The 16,180-nt window shown below is 41.4% G+C and overlaps 1 protein-coding gene across 2 annotated transcripts in view; it reads right to left on the reverse strand.

The window, feature by feature from the left end:
* Window positions 1–407: 407 nt before the first annotated feature.
* The window catches only part of LOC128380912 (KAT8 regulatory NSL complex subunit 1-like), a 30,491-nt gene continuing 14,718 nt past the window's right edge, over window positions 408–16,180 (reverse strand). Inside the window, exons 3-15 of one of the 2 annotated variants that reach the window (XM_053340797.1) lie at window positions 12,796–12,937; window positions 12,528–12,611; window positions 11,015–11,124; window positions 10,123–10,258; window positions 8,647–8,812; window positions 7,893–8,048; window positions 7,127–7,348; window positions 6,840–6,994; window positions 5,690–5,811; window positions 5,437–5,494; window positions 4,376–4,488; window positions 4,001–4,253; window positions 408–2,349 (exon numbers count right to left, since the gene is read on the reverse strand). In XM_053340797.1, the coding sequence (XP_053196772.1) occupies window positions 2,149–2,349; window positions 4,001–4,253; window positions 4,376–4,488; window positions 5,437–5,494; window positions 5,690–5,811; window positions 6,840–6,994; window positions 7,127–7,348; window positions 7,893–8,048; window positions 8,647–8,812; window positions 10,123–10,258; window positions 11,015–11,124; window positions 12,528–12,611; window positions 12,796–12,937 (1,918 nt within the window). In that variant the 3' untranslated portion in view covers window positions 408–2,148. Of the gene's footprint in view, window positions 2,350–4,000; window positions 4,254–4,375; window positions 4,489–5,436; window positions 5,495–5,689; window positions 5,815–6,839; window positions 6,995–7,126; window positions 7,349–7,892; window positions 8,049–8,646; window positions 8,813–10,122; window positions 10,259–11,014; window positions 11,125–12,527; window positions 12,612–12,795; window positions 12,938–16,180 lie in introns of both variants that reach the window. The other variant, XM_053340796.1, reaches the window with a different exon arrangement.

The raw sequence follows: 16,180 nt of genomic DNA on the forward strand, positions 1-16,180 counted from the left end.
TTGAATGTAAGTAGGATTTTTATGCAGGGTTAATACTTGTAATGGAGTATTTTTATATGAGTATTTTGGTAATTTTACTAAGGGATCTGAATTATTCCACCGCTGCTGTTTATTGATGCAAAATGTGTCCAGAATCTTAATTTCCTGCTCTCCACATGTAAATGGACTATTTAGGTGATCAGTAAATGAATGAGAAAACAAACATGTTTTTAAATGAGAATATTCAGGTGTTGGTTTTAAGCTTCTGAACATTTTTATTTTATTAACTGCGATGTATAAAATTGGTGTGAGACTTTAATAGTTTGATTTTTATATCAAGAAAAACAAAAGTTAAATCAGGTTTTGAGTGATTTTTCAGACACATCCAGCGTTTCTGCACTTAATGACTTGAGGCCAGAACAATTAAGCCAAGTTAAACATAAATGTTTTAATGGTACTATTTACAAAAAAAGAAAGAAAGAAAAAAAAAAAAAACAACAAAAATTTTGATTAGGTTAACTGCTGCAACAATCGAACAGGTACATTGACATCTTGCTTAACTACAAAAGAAAACAGTGATTGAATGGCTGTGGCATAAAAACAGGTGTAAAATGAAAAACAACCAGATTCTTTTTTGCATAGCAATTAGTTACTTAAGGAGGGGGCGAGAGAGAGAGAGAGAGAGAGAGAGAGTGTGGTTATGACTGTGTGGGGGAAAGGGGGTAAAATCAAAATCCTTCTTGCAACAGAGTAGTTTAGATCATATCAATCTGATATTGAAACTATTTAACAGCAGAAAATATTCCCTTAAATCGAAGAACCTGAGCTTGAGGTGGCTTCTAGCTGAGAGCTGCTACATTTTAAATGTCTGCAAGAGAAAAACTTGTCAAGCTGACCCAGAAAAGAGAGGAGGGGAAAGGCAGGGGGTTAATTTTTTACGTCTTTATTTTTGCCACAATTTGACTTTTCTAACGTAATACAGCAAAGACTGTACGCAAAGAGGAGAAGGGAGTGAAATTAGCAGATTGTACAATCATCCCCCGTTACCTTTATTTTTTATTCTTTTTATTTTTCATAAGTGGAAATCTTCTGTGTGCTGTTGTGATAAGACTAACATTAGCATGTTTTCTCAGCATGCAGCAGCAGCAGCGCTTTCTGCCGGGCAAGTGCTCAAAAAAAAAAGACTCCGCAGTCCTCCACGCCGTCGCTGTCTTTTAAAAACAGAACTGAGAGAGAGAAAGAGAGCAAGAGGCTGCGCGAGGTGGAGGGTGAAAGGGGGGGGGGCAATACAGGAGCTGACACTCTCCAAAAGAGACTGTAAAAAGGAATGATTTCACTATTCAAAAAAACACAAAGAATGTGTTTTACGCTCGAACAGACAGAACAGATACAAATAAAACATGTCAGGAATGAAAAAAAAAAAGAAAAGAAAAAAGAAGAAAAAACAAAGAAAAGCAAACCAACAAAACTAGACTTGGCAGTTGGAGAAGTGCTCTGGTGATTTCAGGCGACCTCTAGAGGGAGAAGAAGAAAGAGGAGAAAGGAAGGGGGCCACATCTCAAATGTACCTGTTTATTTGGATGAGGGTGTAAGGGTAGTGAAAGGGGGGAAGGGTAAAGGGGAGAAGGAGGGTGGTAGGAGGGTATTTTTTCTTGTTTTGTTATTTGTCACTCCACTAAAAATGTACATGGGAATTACAAGCAAACTAGTCAATAGAAAACACCCTTTGGCCATATTTTGAGGAGTCCGCTACATAGTGCGCTACAAGTGTACACGCGACATATGAAACACCACTAAGCCCCCATGTACATTGTTTAGCCTACTACAGAAATCATTTTATGTAACGTGTTGTTTTATACTTTTTTTTTTTTTCAACATTTATCCTTTTTTTTTCCTGTGACAAAAACAAGTGTAGGGAAAGGCTTCTATCTCCATAATGTTCACTAAAAACTGTGAAAAGTATTAGACTGATGTTTGAATATCAAACAACAGGAACCCATTTAATATCTTTTGCCATTAACATAACCCATTTTTTTTCTTTTTTCTTAATTTTTTTTTTTTAATATCTTCATTCTTGCGTTGAGGTTCAGCTTGTTAATGCCAGAGAGGAGCTGGGTGGTTGGATGGGTGGGTGGGAGCCGTGAGACCTCAGCCTGTCAGTCAAGTCATTCATCGGTGGGTGGACGCCTTGTGTTTGGAGCCGCTGTCGTCGTCACAAGGCAGGTCCATGTCGTCTGAATCCAGTCGTCCGTAGGCTGTTCGGCAACCTGAGATGGTGCGCATTCTGGGCCTGATGATGTGATCGCTCTCCGGCTCGGGCTCCGGGTCTTCTGGCAACGGGAAGCCTCGACGTTCCCACGGCGCCACCGTCTGGAAACAGGAGACAGTAAAATTATATTAAAGTGGACGACAGCAGTTTCAGTCAGTGTCTTAACTTGTTACTATGCCTCAGGGACAGCTATCTAAATGTGGTTATATTGTTGTCTGACTCTCTCTATATTGACAATAGAGCTACTACACTACTACTACTCAGCTTCTCATGACTCAAGCTCTGTCAGGTTTTAGAAATAACGCTCCTGATCATGTGAAGCAGGGAGGATCAAACGAAAAGATGTTACTGGTGTCAAAGTATAAAATCCAGAGATTTTCAGGCCTTTTCACAACATCCTCCTTTGATCCAGACTTAAAGACTTTTCAGTTTGATCTGAACCAAAATTAGAGGTGTGAAACTAAATATCTGAGCCTCGGCCTGGCAGAAAGAGGAAGTCTCAGTCCTGATGCATGTGAATCAGGTTTGGTTTGTTTCTAGTGTGAAAACTTTTTTTTTTTTTTTTGGGTGGTTCAGACTACAACATGTGGAGAGGAGGAGGAGACCAAGATATTGAAATATTATCTGACGATGTTATAAAATGCCTACTGGAGATAAACTCTAAAAATGTGACACTTTACCAGTATGAGAAGAAACTATATATTCATCTGTTACACTAATTTTTTTGCCATTAATTCAAAAGGCTATAAAAGGCTATGTGTCAAATTGAAAACACACCGGTGACAGACATACGCTTGTCTACAAACCAATCAGTTTCAAGTAGAGGGAGAGGCAGCCTACATAGGCGATGACGACAGGATGCAGGTCATGTAAAGCTATTTAATGCACTTATATAATTTTAATATTAAACTAAAACTAACCTGATCGAATGTGTAAAATGTAACAAAACTTTGGTTGGGGCTCTCAGGTGAGAAAAGATGTCAGACTTGACAGGATTCAACCTGCTTCATCTACGATTGAATCCAATGTTTCATTACATTCATATATCCAACATTTGTCTCAGAGCGTTTCACAACCTTCATTTCAACAAGCTTCAATTTTCATTCTTTTAATTCATCTCTGCAAAGGAGTACGACGAGTCTGTGATGTAACATGTTTTTGGAGGACTCGGTTCTTGCAGCGTGTTCCTTCGCCTTGTGTTGGTGTGAATCGAGAGGACAGACTAATGCGATCGCAAATAATATCAGATGTTTCCATGGCAACTTACTGCTGAGCTCTTGCTCATTCAAAGAAAGAAAGGGGAAAAAGTCAACTGTTGTCTGGTCCAGTAACACGTCTCCAAGAGTACGAGTAGATTTATAACAGGAATGTCAACCATGAATCTAAAAATCTATTCATGTAGAGAATTGATTTGCTTGTTAACATTTTGGTTCCTTGTCTTCATGTCATGTTTGGACTACACTACACCTGTCTTATTATCAGCTTGTCAATCAACTGTGAAGCACTTTGAACTACATCAACCTGTATGAAAGCTGCTGTATATATGAAGTTGGATTGACTGATTGAATCATGTTTTATGTGTTGATGCTGTTTAGGTAGAAATATTAAAAGGCACTCTTTCTGTGATTTCAATTAACCACTAATGAACACATTTTGCTTGCAGCCCATGACAGAACAAACACTTCATTCTAAATGAGAGCTGATTTTCCTCCTTTATGACATTGATTAAAAGACCTCCGTCACACTACGCACCCTTTCTTCGAACGTGAAGTCCGGCGTGGAGCACCGCGTGTCCTCGCTGGACAGCAGCCGATGGGAGTCCCTCGAGCAGGGCGTGTGGGGGTTAGAGGCGGTGTCGGGGCTGGCCGGACTCATTGGTGAGGGCACGTGGCTGTAGTCGTGGAGCATGGGGCAGTGGCCCGGGTCTGGGGACGCAGGCTGAGGGGTGGGAGGATTGGTCCCGCACAGCAGCGGTGTGGTCCGCCCGTCGACAGATTTGTACGACCTGAAGGACGAGACAGTTCACGGAGAGACAGACGAGAGGCTTCAGTATAAAGTATAACGTCTACAGTCTACATTCAAGTACTGGCAAGTCTCTGTGTATTTAGTAGTAGTCTCTGTATTGACCTGCTGCCTCTCCTCTTAGCGGGAGCCAAGGCCATCCAAGTCCAGCGGGTCCGCTCCTGGTCCTCATGAGGCTGATGGAGCTGCGTGAACGCTGCGTCTGACAGATCCTCCACCTGCAGACAAACAGAATGCCATCAGGAGCTGCGAGTGAGCACACTTCAGTTTCTAACTGAGTCACTTCTGACAAATGATTGAATCACTTTGTCAGATCTGGTCCAAAATGTCAGAAAACAGAGAAAGAAGCCTCTCATCATTTCAGAGAGTCCAAATTGATGTATTCAGATGTTTCATTTTGTCTGTTCAACCATCCAAAATCCAAACATGCTCAGCTAACCATCATAAGTGACATATAAAAGCTTCAAATTCTCACATTTGAGAAGCTGCAACCAGCAAAAGTTGCTGCATTTTACTAGAAATAAAGATTAAAACAATGAATCGATTATCAAAGTAGTTCCAGCTGAATCATTTTCAACTTGATCGACCTATAAACTATAAACTAAACAATAAAACTGAAATCAACTGACAGAAAATCTGCAAAAATTCTATTAAATTGATTTTTTTTCTTCTTTTTTTTTCTTAAATTGTAGCTTCTTCAATTTGATTTGATTTGTTTACTCCATGGTAGTAAATTGAATACGTTTGAGTTTTAGACTACTAAAATAAATATGTGAACTTGGTCTTTGTTTTTTTCTATTTACCATGTTCTGACAATCATACACCAAATGACTGATGAGGAAAATTAAATCAATCAATTATTAAAGTATCATGAAGTTACAGCTCTGCTTCAGTTGTAAAGGTCACTAAACTGGATTAAATAAAAAAGGAGTTAACCTTGCAACTGTTATACATCTGACCACCAGGTGTCACTGTTCACTCACTGCCATTCAGTGTTTATGTATTAAAGTATCAGGAAGTGATTCAATGCATTAACACAGTGAACATTAATCCATTAACCTCATAAAAACACTCTGAGTAGAATAAAAAGGTAAAAGTGAGCAGACCAGTGGAAGTTGGTGATAAATTAAAACAAAATCACTTATTAAAAAAAACTGAATAATTACCTCCCGCTCGTTCTCGTCTTCAGTTATGGGCTGTGAGAAGATGTCCACTGCTCGCCAACTATTCAGATAAAAAATAAATAAATTTAAAAAAAGGTGAGTGCAGGAAACCAGCAGAAACATGCATCACAAGGACTTTTCAAATGAAAACAAAAATCAAGCAGGTGGTTACTGGAAGATTTTTTATGAAACTCGTGTCGACCAATAAGCCGCAGGACAAACATCCTGCTGCTCGGCCATTGGTGGACTCCGTTACCTGGGTGTGAGGATCTCTTTGTACTGCAGCTTCTCCACTCTGGTGGTGGCAGCCACAGACATGGGGATTACTATGTTGTTGATGTCAAAAGAGCTTTCACCTCGCCTCCTCTTGATGGGCTGCTGCTGGGGGCGCAGGGGGGGGAGACAAAGGAACGTGTAAACATACTCAAAATGTCTGTAAACAATATTTAAGGGGACGTAAATAATATAAACAGCTGTGAAATAATCCAGAAAAACACCACGGAAAGTAAATCCATCACTTAGGTTGAATAAACTCTTCTGATCGTCTCAATGATACTAAAACAATGAAAGCTTCACAGTATTTACTGCAGGTGGGGCTGAGCATATTTCATGTCACATATGTGTCAACTGTAAATTACAGTTTCCTCTTTTCACGTCTGATAACAAAATAAGCGGTGAGTGACTGCTTCTGTTTCCTGCTGGTTTCTCTGCTTCACTAACCACCACGAAAATGAGCAAACTAGGTTTCATTTTGAATTGAGTTTCTCTTTCTTTTCTTTTTTTCCTCCTTTTATCGCAGTGTTGCATGTCAACACTCATCTTCATGTTGTGCGTGATATTACACTGAATCTGCATTTGATGTGTCACTCACTCAACAAGGCTGCGCTTAAATCTTACATTTAAAATTGAATCTGATTTGCCAGTTTAGCCCAATATTATTATTACACACTACTAATACAAAAGACACATAAAGCCTAATTCTTTTGTATGTTTTAGTGCCTTCAACATGATCGTCATCTCATGTGAAAACCATCAGATTTTCACAGTTAAAAGGAATAAAAAAGTGTGCCTCTGCTGCAGGTGATCACACCAGAGAGCAGCAGGAGAAGATGAAGCAACGCTAGAAGTCTGATCTGGTTTAGGAAGATGCAGTTTAGCAGGTGTCTGTAACATTTGTGAAGAAGACGGTGAAGAAGCATGGCGTGCGTTGTAGTGCTCTGCGAAGTTTGTGGTCAAGAAATGTTAAAGACAAAACTGTAACTGTGAAGTCTGACGCGTCGACCGAAAACCACAAGGCTCAACCTGAGGGAGGAGGTAAGGGGGAGGGGGGTTCCTCGACTGATGGAGAGTCGTAACTGTCTAGGTGGCTACAGAGGAACACACTACACAGTCCGGTGTTTCCTTACAGGTGTGTTGGGGACGCTCTGGCTGCTGGGGCCCAGCGGTGTGGAGTTCTCTGAGGACGTGGACAGCTGGCGCGTGAGGGGACTGTGAAGGGACGAGTGCATGTTGGCCAGTGTTGGGCAGAGGCTGCTCGAGTCCAGGAACAGTTTCGGGGAGGCTGGAGGACACGAGATGAGAGAGATTTAAATGACTTGCTCAGATTCTTTGAGCCCAACAGGACAAACTCGAATTAAATTTTTCACACTGGATAGACTGTAAACCCCTCCAGATTCAATCACATCAGACTTACAGTCAGCCCTGTCCAGCGAGGGCTCTCTTAATCTCTTGCGGCTGTAGTTCTTGTCGTAGGGCCCTAGTGGAGTGGAGAGGCCCTGCAGCCGCTCGGTCTTGCACACAGCCTGGCCCTCCAGCCTGGCTGTGTTCAGCACAGCACTGCTGCTGCTGCTGCCGCCGCCCGCGCTACTGTCCACTGTCCTCGGCTTCTCAGCACGGTTCTTAAAGTGGCCCAATCCTGCAACACCAGGAACACCAGGAACCAGCCATGTTAGCATTGGAGCTCGGGTTGTTAATGTTTGAAAAGGTAAAACACACCCCAGGTTTATGACATTCACAGTGATTATGTAATAAATGCATGTTTCATCTCGATAATGACTAACAATGAAAGCTGCTGTAGACCCACAAGAAGAACAGGTCGGTACTACAGAGGGTGGGTGACCAAAGCAACAGCCAATCACATAATGGCCTCTGCCCTGTGGCATAAATTAATAGGATGAAGAAATAAGTACAATAAAAGAATAAAAATGTCATTGTGAAATAAGAAAACAGCTGGAGTGAAATAAACTCAACCTGCAATAAACTTTGATATTGTGAAAAGCAACAGGATGACGTAACATTTCACAATAAAAGAGTCAAGGTTTAAAAGTGTACTGGATTATTTTACAATGTCAGTTATATTACATAATATTCATGTGATTATATACAGTAAGCGGCATTAAGCTCCTATAAGCATTAATGTAGGCTTCAGATGTCTTTGGACTCGCAGCTTTTATACTTACTGACTGCCATGAGTGAGTTGGTGAACTTGTGCTTCTCTTTGGACGAGGACAGCTTGTGTTTGAGGGAGAGCTTCTTCAGTGGTTTGCTCCTCTCCAGTGACTTGGTCTGCCACTGGCTCTTCATCACCTGCTGCAGACGTAGGCCAATACAAACGTCTGCAGGGAAAATAAAACAAGTTTAAGTATTAAAAACATTAAATTAGGTGATTTTACTAACAACCAAACGTGAAGTCAATGTAAAGCTGGATACTTTAGATTTGCCATCTGTAGTTCAACATTAGAAATTTACAACAACATAAACAATTTATAATAAGCCAAAGGCAGTCTACTATATGAGCACATGCCAAATCCATTGTTGTCCTGCGGTTGTAAATATCGCTTTGTCTCAAATATCTATCGCTCTGATGCAGTTTGTGTTTTTCATTTGGAACAAAACAAGACAAATTCCTCAGGAATTAAAAAAAACACTTTGATTTGTGGAAATCCTGTGTTTGTGAAACTCTGGGAAAAGGCAAAAAGGAAACATCATCGTTAATGAGTCCCCAGCACTGACAATGTAGCACTTATTCAGGGGAATACAATACCCTTTACAGACAGAAGAGATTCTCTAAATCACTGAAAATGTTCTCTCAGTACTTCCTGGTGAGAAATATTTCTGCGACCACTCCTTGTTTGTCTTCCCTTAGCTGTAAAGGAGGAAATGACTGCGTAAACTCTGGCTTTCTCTCCTCTGAGCGAGAAGCATAGCACTGACCGTCAGGGAAGGAGAGGATCGGGTGGACGCCAAGATCCAGTCTTGACAGGCGCTCCAGGGTGGGCAGCTCAAACTGAGGGTCCTCTCTGGGGGTGGGCCAGCCACCGCACATCACACAGCTGGGGTTAACTCTGCAGTTACACTGGATACAGCTGCTTCTCTGGGCCTGTGGGCGGATAGGAGAGAGAAGTTAAGCTGTAAATATTCATAGTTCAACTTCATTATCACAACCAACTTATTAGGAACAGATTAGTAAAGAATAGAGCTCGACTGATACATCGGTCTGACGATATTGGAGTTTTTATGATGTATTGGTTTCAGTGTAAAGGTCCAATATGTGCTGATGTCTTTAAATTTATATAGACAGCATTTTATGTATCCTTTTTCATGATTCAAGTTCAGTGTTTCAGTGCACTAATGTCATTTTATACAATATGGTTTAATGTTAAATTGTAAAGTATCACAGCCTCCATTGCATATCTATGTCACAACTGTTTGATAAGCACATTTTAGGGATGTCTGTGTATATAAGATAATTGGCCGATATATCAATATTGGAGTTATTTTACTCTCTAATATATCGGCATCGCCCCCAAACCTCCAGTATCAGTGAGGCTCTAATTAAGAACCATTTACTTCAAGGCATTTTCTACCATGTAAGACAGCTCAGTAGTTATGCGACTACCTCCATATTTCAGGAATAAGCCTTAAATTATTTCCACCAGGGAATGAAATTCAGACTAATTTAAAACCAGAAACAGCAATTAAAGATTATACATCAGTCCAGCTTCAATCATGTCCTGAAACCTAAAATTCACTGTATAATTAAAGGCTGAAAAGTAAAGATTCCTGCTGGCATTTACTAAAAACTGAAGGAAAAGTGGGATTGTATATTTACTGTTCTGTTCGTGTAATGAGTAGCACAGAGAAATCTGCATGTTAGGACATTTTAATCATTTTAAAGGCCTTACATTTACACATTTTAAATCTCAGTGCGCTGTAGATATGCTGACACACACAATCAATCAGCCAGTGTTTCCATTCTGCTTAACTAAAACTTGTGAGTTGTCACAAGGGTGATTACTCGTCTTTGTTGTTTCCACTCTGAAGGAAGATGGCCTAGTTTTTCACTAGCAAGTCAGCCATTTCTTGTTTACTCAGCTATTTGGTTACAAACCAGGGAACTAATCAGTAAGTGCAGGCTAAAACACCCGGAGGACTGATTTCCCAGAGAGGGATTAAGCCTAGTTCAAGACCAGACTTGTTTCTCAGTGGATATTTTGAGTGTTTAGTCTAGGACTAGTCTTAATCTGTGTCTGAGATCCTTGAAGAATACGTCCAAGAATTAAATCAGTCCCTTAACAAAAAGGTGAATGTACTGAATGTATGAATTTTTAATACTGAGACATTTGATGCATGCTCTGATGCGACCTTTAAGCATGCATGAACCCACACGGACGGACGATGAAAACTCACCTTGCCATTGAGGTTGGGCACAGTGTTGGGCTGAATGAGCCGCCGCCGCCGACAGCTGACTAGTGGTCGTGTGCGCGCAGCCACACATGTGCTGTCACACGGCTGCTGGTGCTTGGCGTCGGCGCCCTCTGCCATCCTGACGTGGGGACAAACAACACAGCAGATGAGCTTACGGAGCTCAGTCTTTTAAATACAATTTGTAAGATATTAGTGGAAGTCACGTAGAAGTCTACTTTATTGTCTTTCTGAAAAGTGTCAACATGAATTAAAATCATGATGAAAGAGTCCCTCATTATTATTCTTCATATCTTACACTATGTTTGCATGTTAGATAATATTTAGATATGTAATAGTAAAATCCTGATGACTTCATTTCAGTTTAAGATGCTGTAGCTAGGATATCTGCACATTCTTAATGACAAACTTAATGACGTTTAAGAACTTTTTAATTTAATATCTCGTTAAAGGACAAAATAATAACATTGCTGAGACATATAATAATGCAAAAACAGGATTTTACTGTTTTAGTGGGTTAAAATGGAGCTCACTTTGAAGTCATTTATATAGAACTGAAACTAATGATTAGTTTCATTATAGTTCCAACTGCTGATAAGTTTTTTATTTAATTAATAAGTTAATTGTTGGTTATGTAAAACAATGAAAAATGACATAATACACTAAGATCAAATTTAATGCCGTAACTCCTACAATTCCAGACATTTTAAGACCTTGAATATCAAGAACTAAAAATTTAAGACATTTTAAGACTTCTTAAGGATCAACGGGGAGACATCAGCTGTAGCAACAGTAAAATCCATTTTAATCAAGAATATCAGAAAAGCAGATTCCCCCTCTGGGAGCTTGAGATAGAGGTAATCATCGTCAGCTGTACCTGCTGAGGACGCCGTTGACTGGCTGTCCGTTTTGACCTTTCCAGGGGCCCGGCTCTGCGTTGGTGAAGTGGGTGGAGCCTGTGTGCTCCAGCCGTTCTGAACCGACATCCTGCATCGACAGATAAGACAAAACCCAGTGAGACTACACCTCGTGTTAACTGGCATGAGAACACAGACTGACCGAGGGCACTTAGCGGACCCCGGGATATTTAAAGCAACTACATAATAGACAAACTGAATCATCCCGGTCCTGTGGCCTTGAATTATTCAAGACTGGGTTCGTGAGAGTGAGGCCGGGGCTGTCCCCGAGCTTTTAAACGTTATTCTGCACTGTCATCAAGAGCCATGGCGTGGAGCTCCTTATTCATAAGCTTTTTACACACAAATGAACACATTTAATAGTTTCCAATCCTACATAATTTATTCTAGCTCTTGCCATCACAATTTAGAAGATGCCTCACATTAATTATATCTCACTAATTCCGTGCTTGCAAATTCATTATTTCTTTTATAATGTTTATACAGAAATCTGTTGGAGACCAACAGCAAAGCAGTAAAATCATTAACTAAAGTTGACGGAAAGTGAAAAGTGCCTGCATGACTAATCAAAAATACCAAAGTCTAAATGTAAGCCACAGAGATAAGAAGCCACACCTGCAGATGTGCTGGTCTGACAAACTTTAATATAAACAATTTAGACGTATCCAGAGAGACAGACTCCTTCCTGTAGTTAATTATTTAGCAATTATTTGGATGTGGAAACTGAAGCAGTATATTACACTGAAGCTCTTTTGTCTGATTAATTTTCAGACCTGAGGGGCAGATAAAAAAAAAAAAAAAAAGCATTTAACTTCCACCAGATGCTTTGATTTACGAGAACAAGCAACATGAAGGTTTCACTGATTAACAAGCAGCTGTGAATGAACCCGACAGTCGACCTGACAAGTCTAACAACTCACATTCAACTCTCAGACAACTGGAGTGCTCAGTGAAGTCTAATCAAATATTTACTGTGAACTTCACAGGTTCACAAAACGAAGGCCGATTTCTCTTATTTCATCCGTTACAAGCATTATGAATATCTTCTTTTTCTGTTAATGTAGGTAAATGGGCTGAGATAATACTACTCAAACAGCAGCTTATGGATGTTCTTTTATCTGCTTGTTGCTGAGTCTTTGTTATAATATCATATGATCACATACATTACAGCTGCTGGAAGGTCAAGATCATTTTAACTTCTCTTCTCTTTCATAGTTATTTAAACAAGTGCAACATGAGCACAATGTCCTTTTTTTTTGGCTCAACATTCACAAAACACTCCACAATATCCTGGTGAGACTTCCTGACTCAGATGTAGCACACGACAGCCGGATCTAAGAATAACCTCGAACTGTTGACTGCTCACAGACCACTGACGTCATAAAAATGATTAGGTTTACATTTAAAGCGCTGTGACACAACGACAGCACAGGGGGGAAGACACGCCCCTCTGTCCACCTTTACTCTGCTTACCTGAGTGTTTACAGGCTCGGCCTTCACCTCTGTCCCACCTGCAGGCACTGCGCTGGGGGCGACGCCTCCTAACTCTACTGAGCCCTGCAGAGTCAAGACCTGAGTGTCATAATCTCACCCTGAAGACATGTACTGAAACACTACATCACAGCACTCTATCTACTCTTATAACCACTGGTAGGAGAACTGAGTGTGGGAGCTGAATGACATTTATACATTTAACACACAAACACACACACAAAAAACACACACAGAGACTAATACTGACCTTGCTGGCACGGATCTGTCTGTAGATGTCGGTCTGCTGTCGGATGCGGTACTCCAAGTCCGAGATGTGGGCCTGGAGCCAGTTCCAGTGGCTGATGATCGCAGCTCTCTCCACTGTGTAGCGACTCTCTGCCCGCTTCCATCTGAGGGAGGGGAAAAAAGAAGAAGAAAAAGAAAAAAGGGGGTGTGAGTGCTTATTTAAGTTTAACAAATGACATACTGGGTGAAACGGTGCATAAATCAGCCATCAATACACAACAAATATGTTTTCTACATTTTTATATGTGTTTCCTTAATGGAGTTACACACCTGTAATACAGTGTTACAGACCAGTGTGGTGAATGTCCTAGTAAGAATTGAAATTCATCACAAAATACTGATTAAAAACACTGTAATTGCTCATTTAAAAACACACTTTCGAATGAGCATCCAAGCATTTCCCCTGTCAGACTGCAGAGGTCAGTGAATCAGCATTAAACAAAAAGCTCCCAGCAACGACAACTGCAGGCAGCCTGTAAAAGCCTTCAAATAAAAATAAAAAAACACTACATGATCAGACGTGTATCTGAAGTGCAGCAGAGACGTAAAAATTAGGAGGTTACGGCATCACAGATTTATTCAACGGCAAAGAAATGAATGCCAACAGAGAGCAGAGTACTCCATTTTACCAGTATGACACACAGAATGGGCATTTCAAAGGCAGACATGAGAGGAAAATGTCTGCTCCTGTACTGTGTGGCAGCGACCACAGAGGGCGCCATTTTATCAAAATATGGAGGTTTTGTTTTTTTTTGGTGCTGTGACCACGGCTGAACAATGAAAATAATGAGTCAGATGGCAGACAAAGATAGACCTTGCACTCCTCTCTGTGCTTTCTCCTCCTCCCCACACCCGTGTCTCTGTTTTCAATTTTCAGCGCTCCACCGTGGACGAAGAGGAAGTGGAGGAAAAAAAGCTATTGCTGAGGGGGAGAGAGAGGAGGAGATGTCAGGGAGGGTGGGAAAGGAGGAGGAGGAGGAGGAGGAGGGGCGTAAAAAAGAAAAAAAGAAGGACAACAAGGACCGGGAAGCTCTGGCAGCCTGGAGAGGAACAGACGGGCTTTAAAAGCAATCTACAGGCCACAGGGTGCTGGAGGAGGGAAGAGGAGGAGGGGGGTGTGGATGGGGGTGGGGCTGGGTCAGAGAACAGTGCAGCAGACACTGGGATAACCAATAATCCAAGCAGGAATCCTGTCTTAATGTGAAGCCGAGCGGAAGGACAGTTATTGTGAGGGTTTTTTTTGTTGCAGACATCAGCTACCAATCAGTGCAACGAGAGGCGTCTTGATTCCTTCCTTTTTTCTCACATGCAACATTTAGCTTATCTCAAACTCAACTCACTCACTCACTCCCTCTCTCGCTGCAATACAGCATCAAGGACATTGCTGCAAAACACAGCTGCAGCAGCACTTCCTGCTAAAGTAACATTTCCTTATTGCTGTTCTAAAGACTCAGGCTCCTTTCTGCACAAACAGTGAACCGGTGAGCGTTCACAAACAACTGCAACCCTGCTGCTGCTTCCGAACACGCCCGTGGGGCTGGTGCATCAGATCAATGCTTTGCTGGCAAGTGCATTTGCATCTGCATGTCCCTGCAGAGAGATTCGCAGAAAATGACAACAACAACAACAACACCGGTGGTGGCGCAAAGTGTGTCGCACAAAGTCTAGCGCGCAGATTATTATAGCATGAGCCAGAGCAGTGGGCTGACTATCGATCTGGAGAAGGAGGGAGGTAGAAAGAGAAAGAGAGAGAGAGAGAGAGAGAAAGAGGGTCCAGGTGTAATGTGAACTCGAGAGTCATGATCTCTTGGATAGACAGGGCTGTACATTCATATTATTACACTGCAAAGACACTTTAAACCTCCGAAGCTGGATTGAACAAAGGGTGAGAAAGCCGTCTAAAGCAAAAGGAGCACTCGAACCTGACCGGAAAAAATTTGGAGAGTGTGTGCAAAGTGAATTTAAATGCAAAAATCACCACTAGGATCCATTTAAAAAGCTGGTGAGCTTTAATAGAGAAAGTGAAAGTCTTGCAGGAAGAGCCGAAATCTCAATTTAGTATAAATATAAACTCCCACACACACAGGCCATTACGAGTCCAGTGACCTTAATCATCAGAGGGAAGGAGGAGGAGTCAGTGTGAAGCATTGAGAAATTCTTCCTCCTGACAGTAGGAGCTCCACCCCCCTCCTCCTCTAACCAGGACATATTTTCCTCCTCTCTCTCTCTCTCTCTCTCCCTCCCTCCCCCTCCACCAACCCCGCGACTCCCACACACAAAAGCACCGGCGGCAATCACTACAGCCACCGTTTTTCTGGCTGTCAGCACATTCTCCATTGTGGTGCTTCTCTGGATGCAGCACATATGTTGTATGGTGTGGTGTGCTGGGAACCCCCTCCACCCCCCTCCTATACCATACTGACCCTTTCCAAAACCAACATGAACACTTTGGCGGGGGGAACCCCCCCCCCCCCCAAAAAAAACGTGGCCCTGACAGCCAGCCACACGTCTTCACCTGATCTCTCCTTCCTCTGGAAATTTACCAAGAAAAGGGAAGACACAAGTGGTTGCTCCTTCACAATAAGATGCACAAAAATCACATTTATATCATAATTCATGTGTCAAAAAGTTCATCATCTTTTGGTTAAACCTGCACTTTTAAAGATTTGTCTTTCTCCACAACTGTGCTAGCTATTACACAAGAAATATCTTCCATCATCACTCATCTTCCTGCCTTCCTTTCCTCCATAGTGTGTTTGTTAATACTGGAGAGAGAGAGAGAGAGAGAGAGGTGGAAGGGCGGTGGTGGACTTCCTTTCCATATGGAGACACTACTGCCTGGTGGAAGGAGATTAGCATTTCTAGCTGTGGAGGTGTGTTTTGTTTTTTTCCACACACACACACACACACACACACACGCGCTTGTAATTCTGAGGCAGACTTGATCAGAAAAATGGTGTTCGTTCAGGCAAATAAACTGATATATTGTTATTGTTTCATCACTCAGCGCTACAAAAACGTGGGGTCAAACGTTGGCTGTAATAACCCCACACACACACACACAGTCACACAGACACACACACAGTTTGAAACACTGAGCTTTGGAAACTGGAAAAAGGTCACTTTAAAAACAAGGAGAAAAAAAAGAAAGAAAAACACTTGGCAGGTAATTGGATGAATCATCAGTCTATAATCAGGCTAACTTCAATCAATTAGATTAAGAAAACATATGACATAGTAGGAGAGAGCCAAAGAGTAAACAACAACAACAAGCTACAGTTTCAGATGAACTCTGAAAGCTAGCAAGCAAAATCATTGGAGCTCACTATGAAGTTATATTAAAAAAC

The sequence above is a fragment of the Scomber japonicus genome, chromosome 20 (assembly GCF_027409825.1).
Source record: "Scomber japonicus isolate fScoJap1 chromosome 20, fScoJap1.pri, whole genome shotgun sequence".
Classification (NCBI taxonomy): domain Eukaryota; kingdom Metazoa; phylum Chordata; class Actinopteri; order Scombriformes; family Scombridae; genus Scomber; species Scomber japonicus.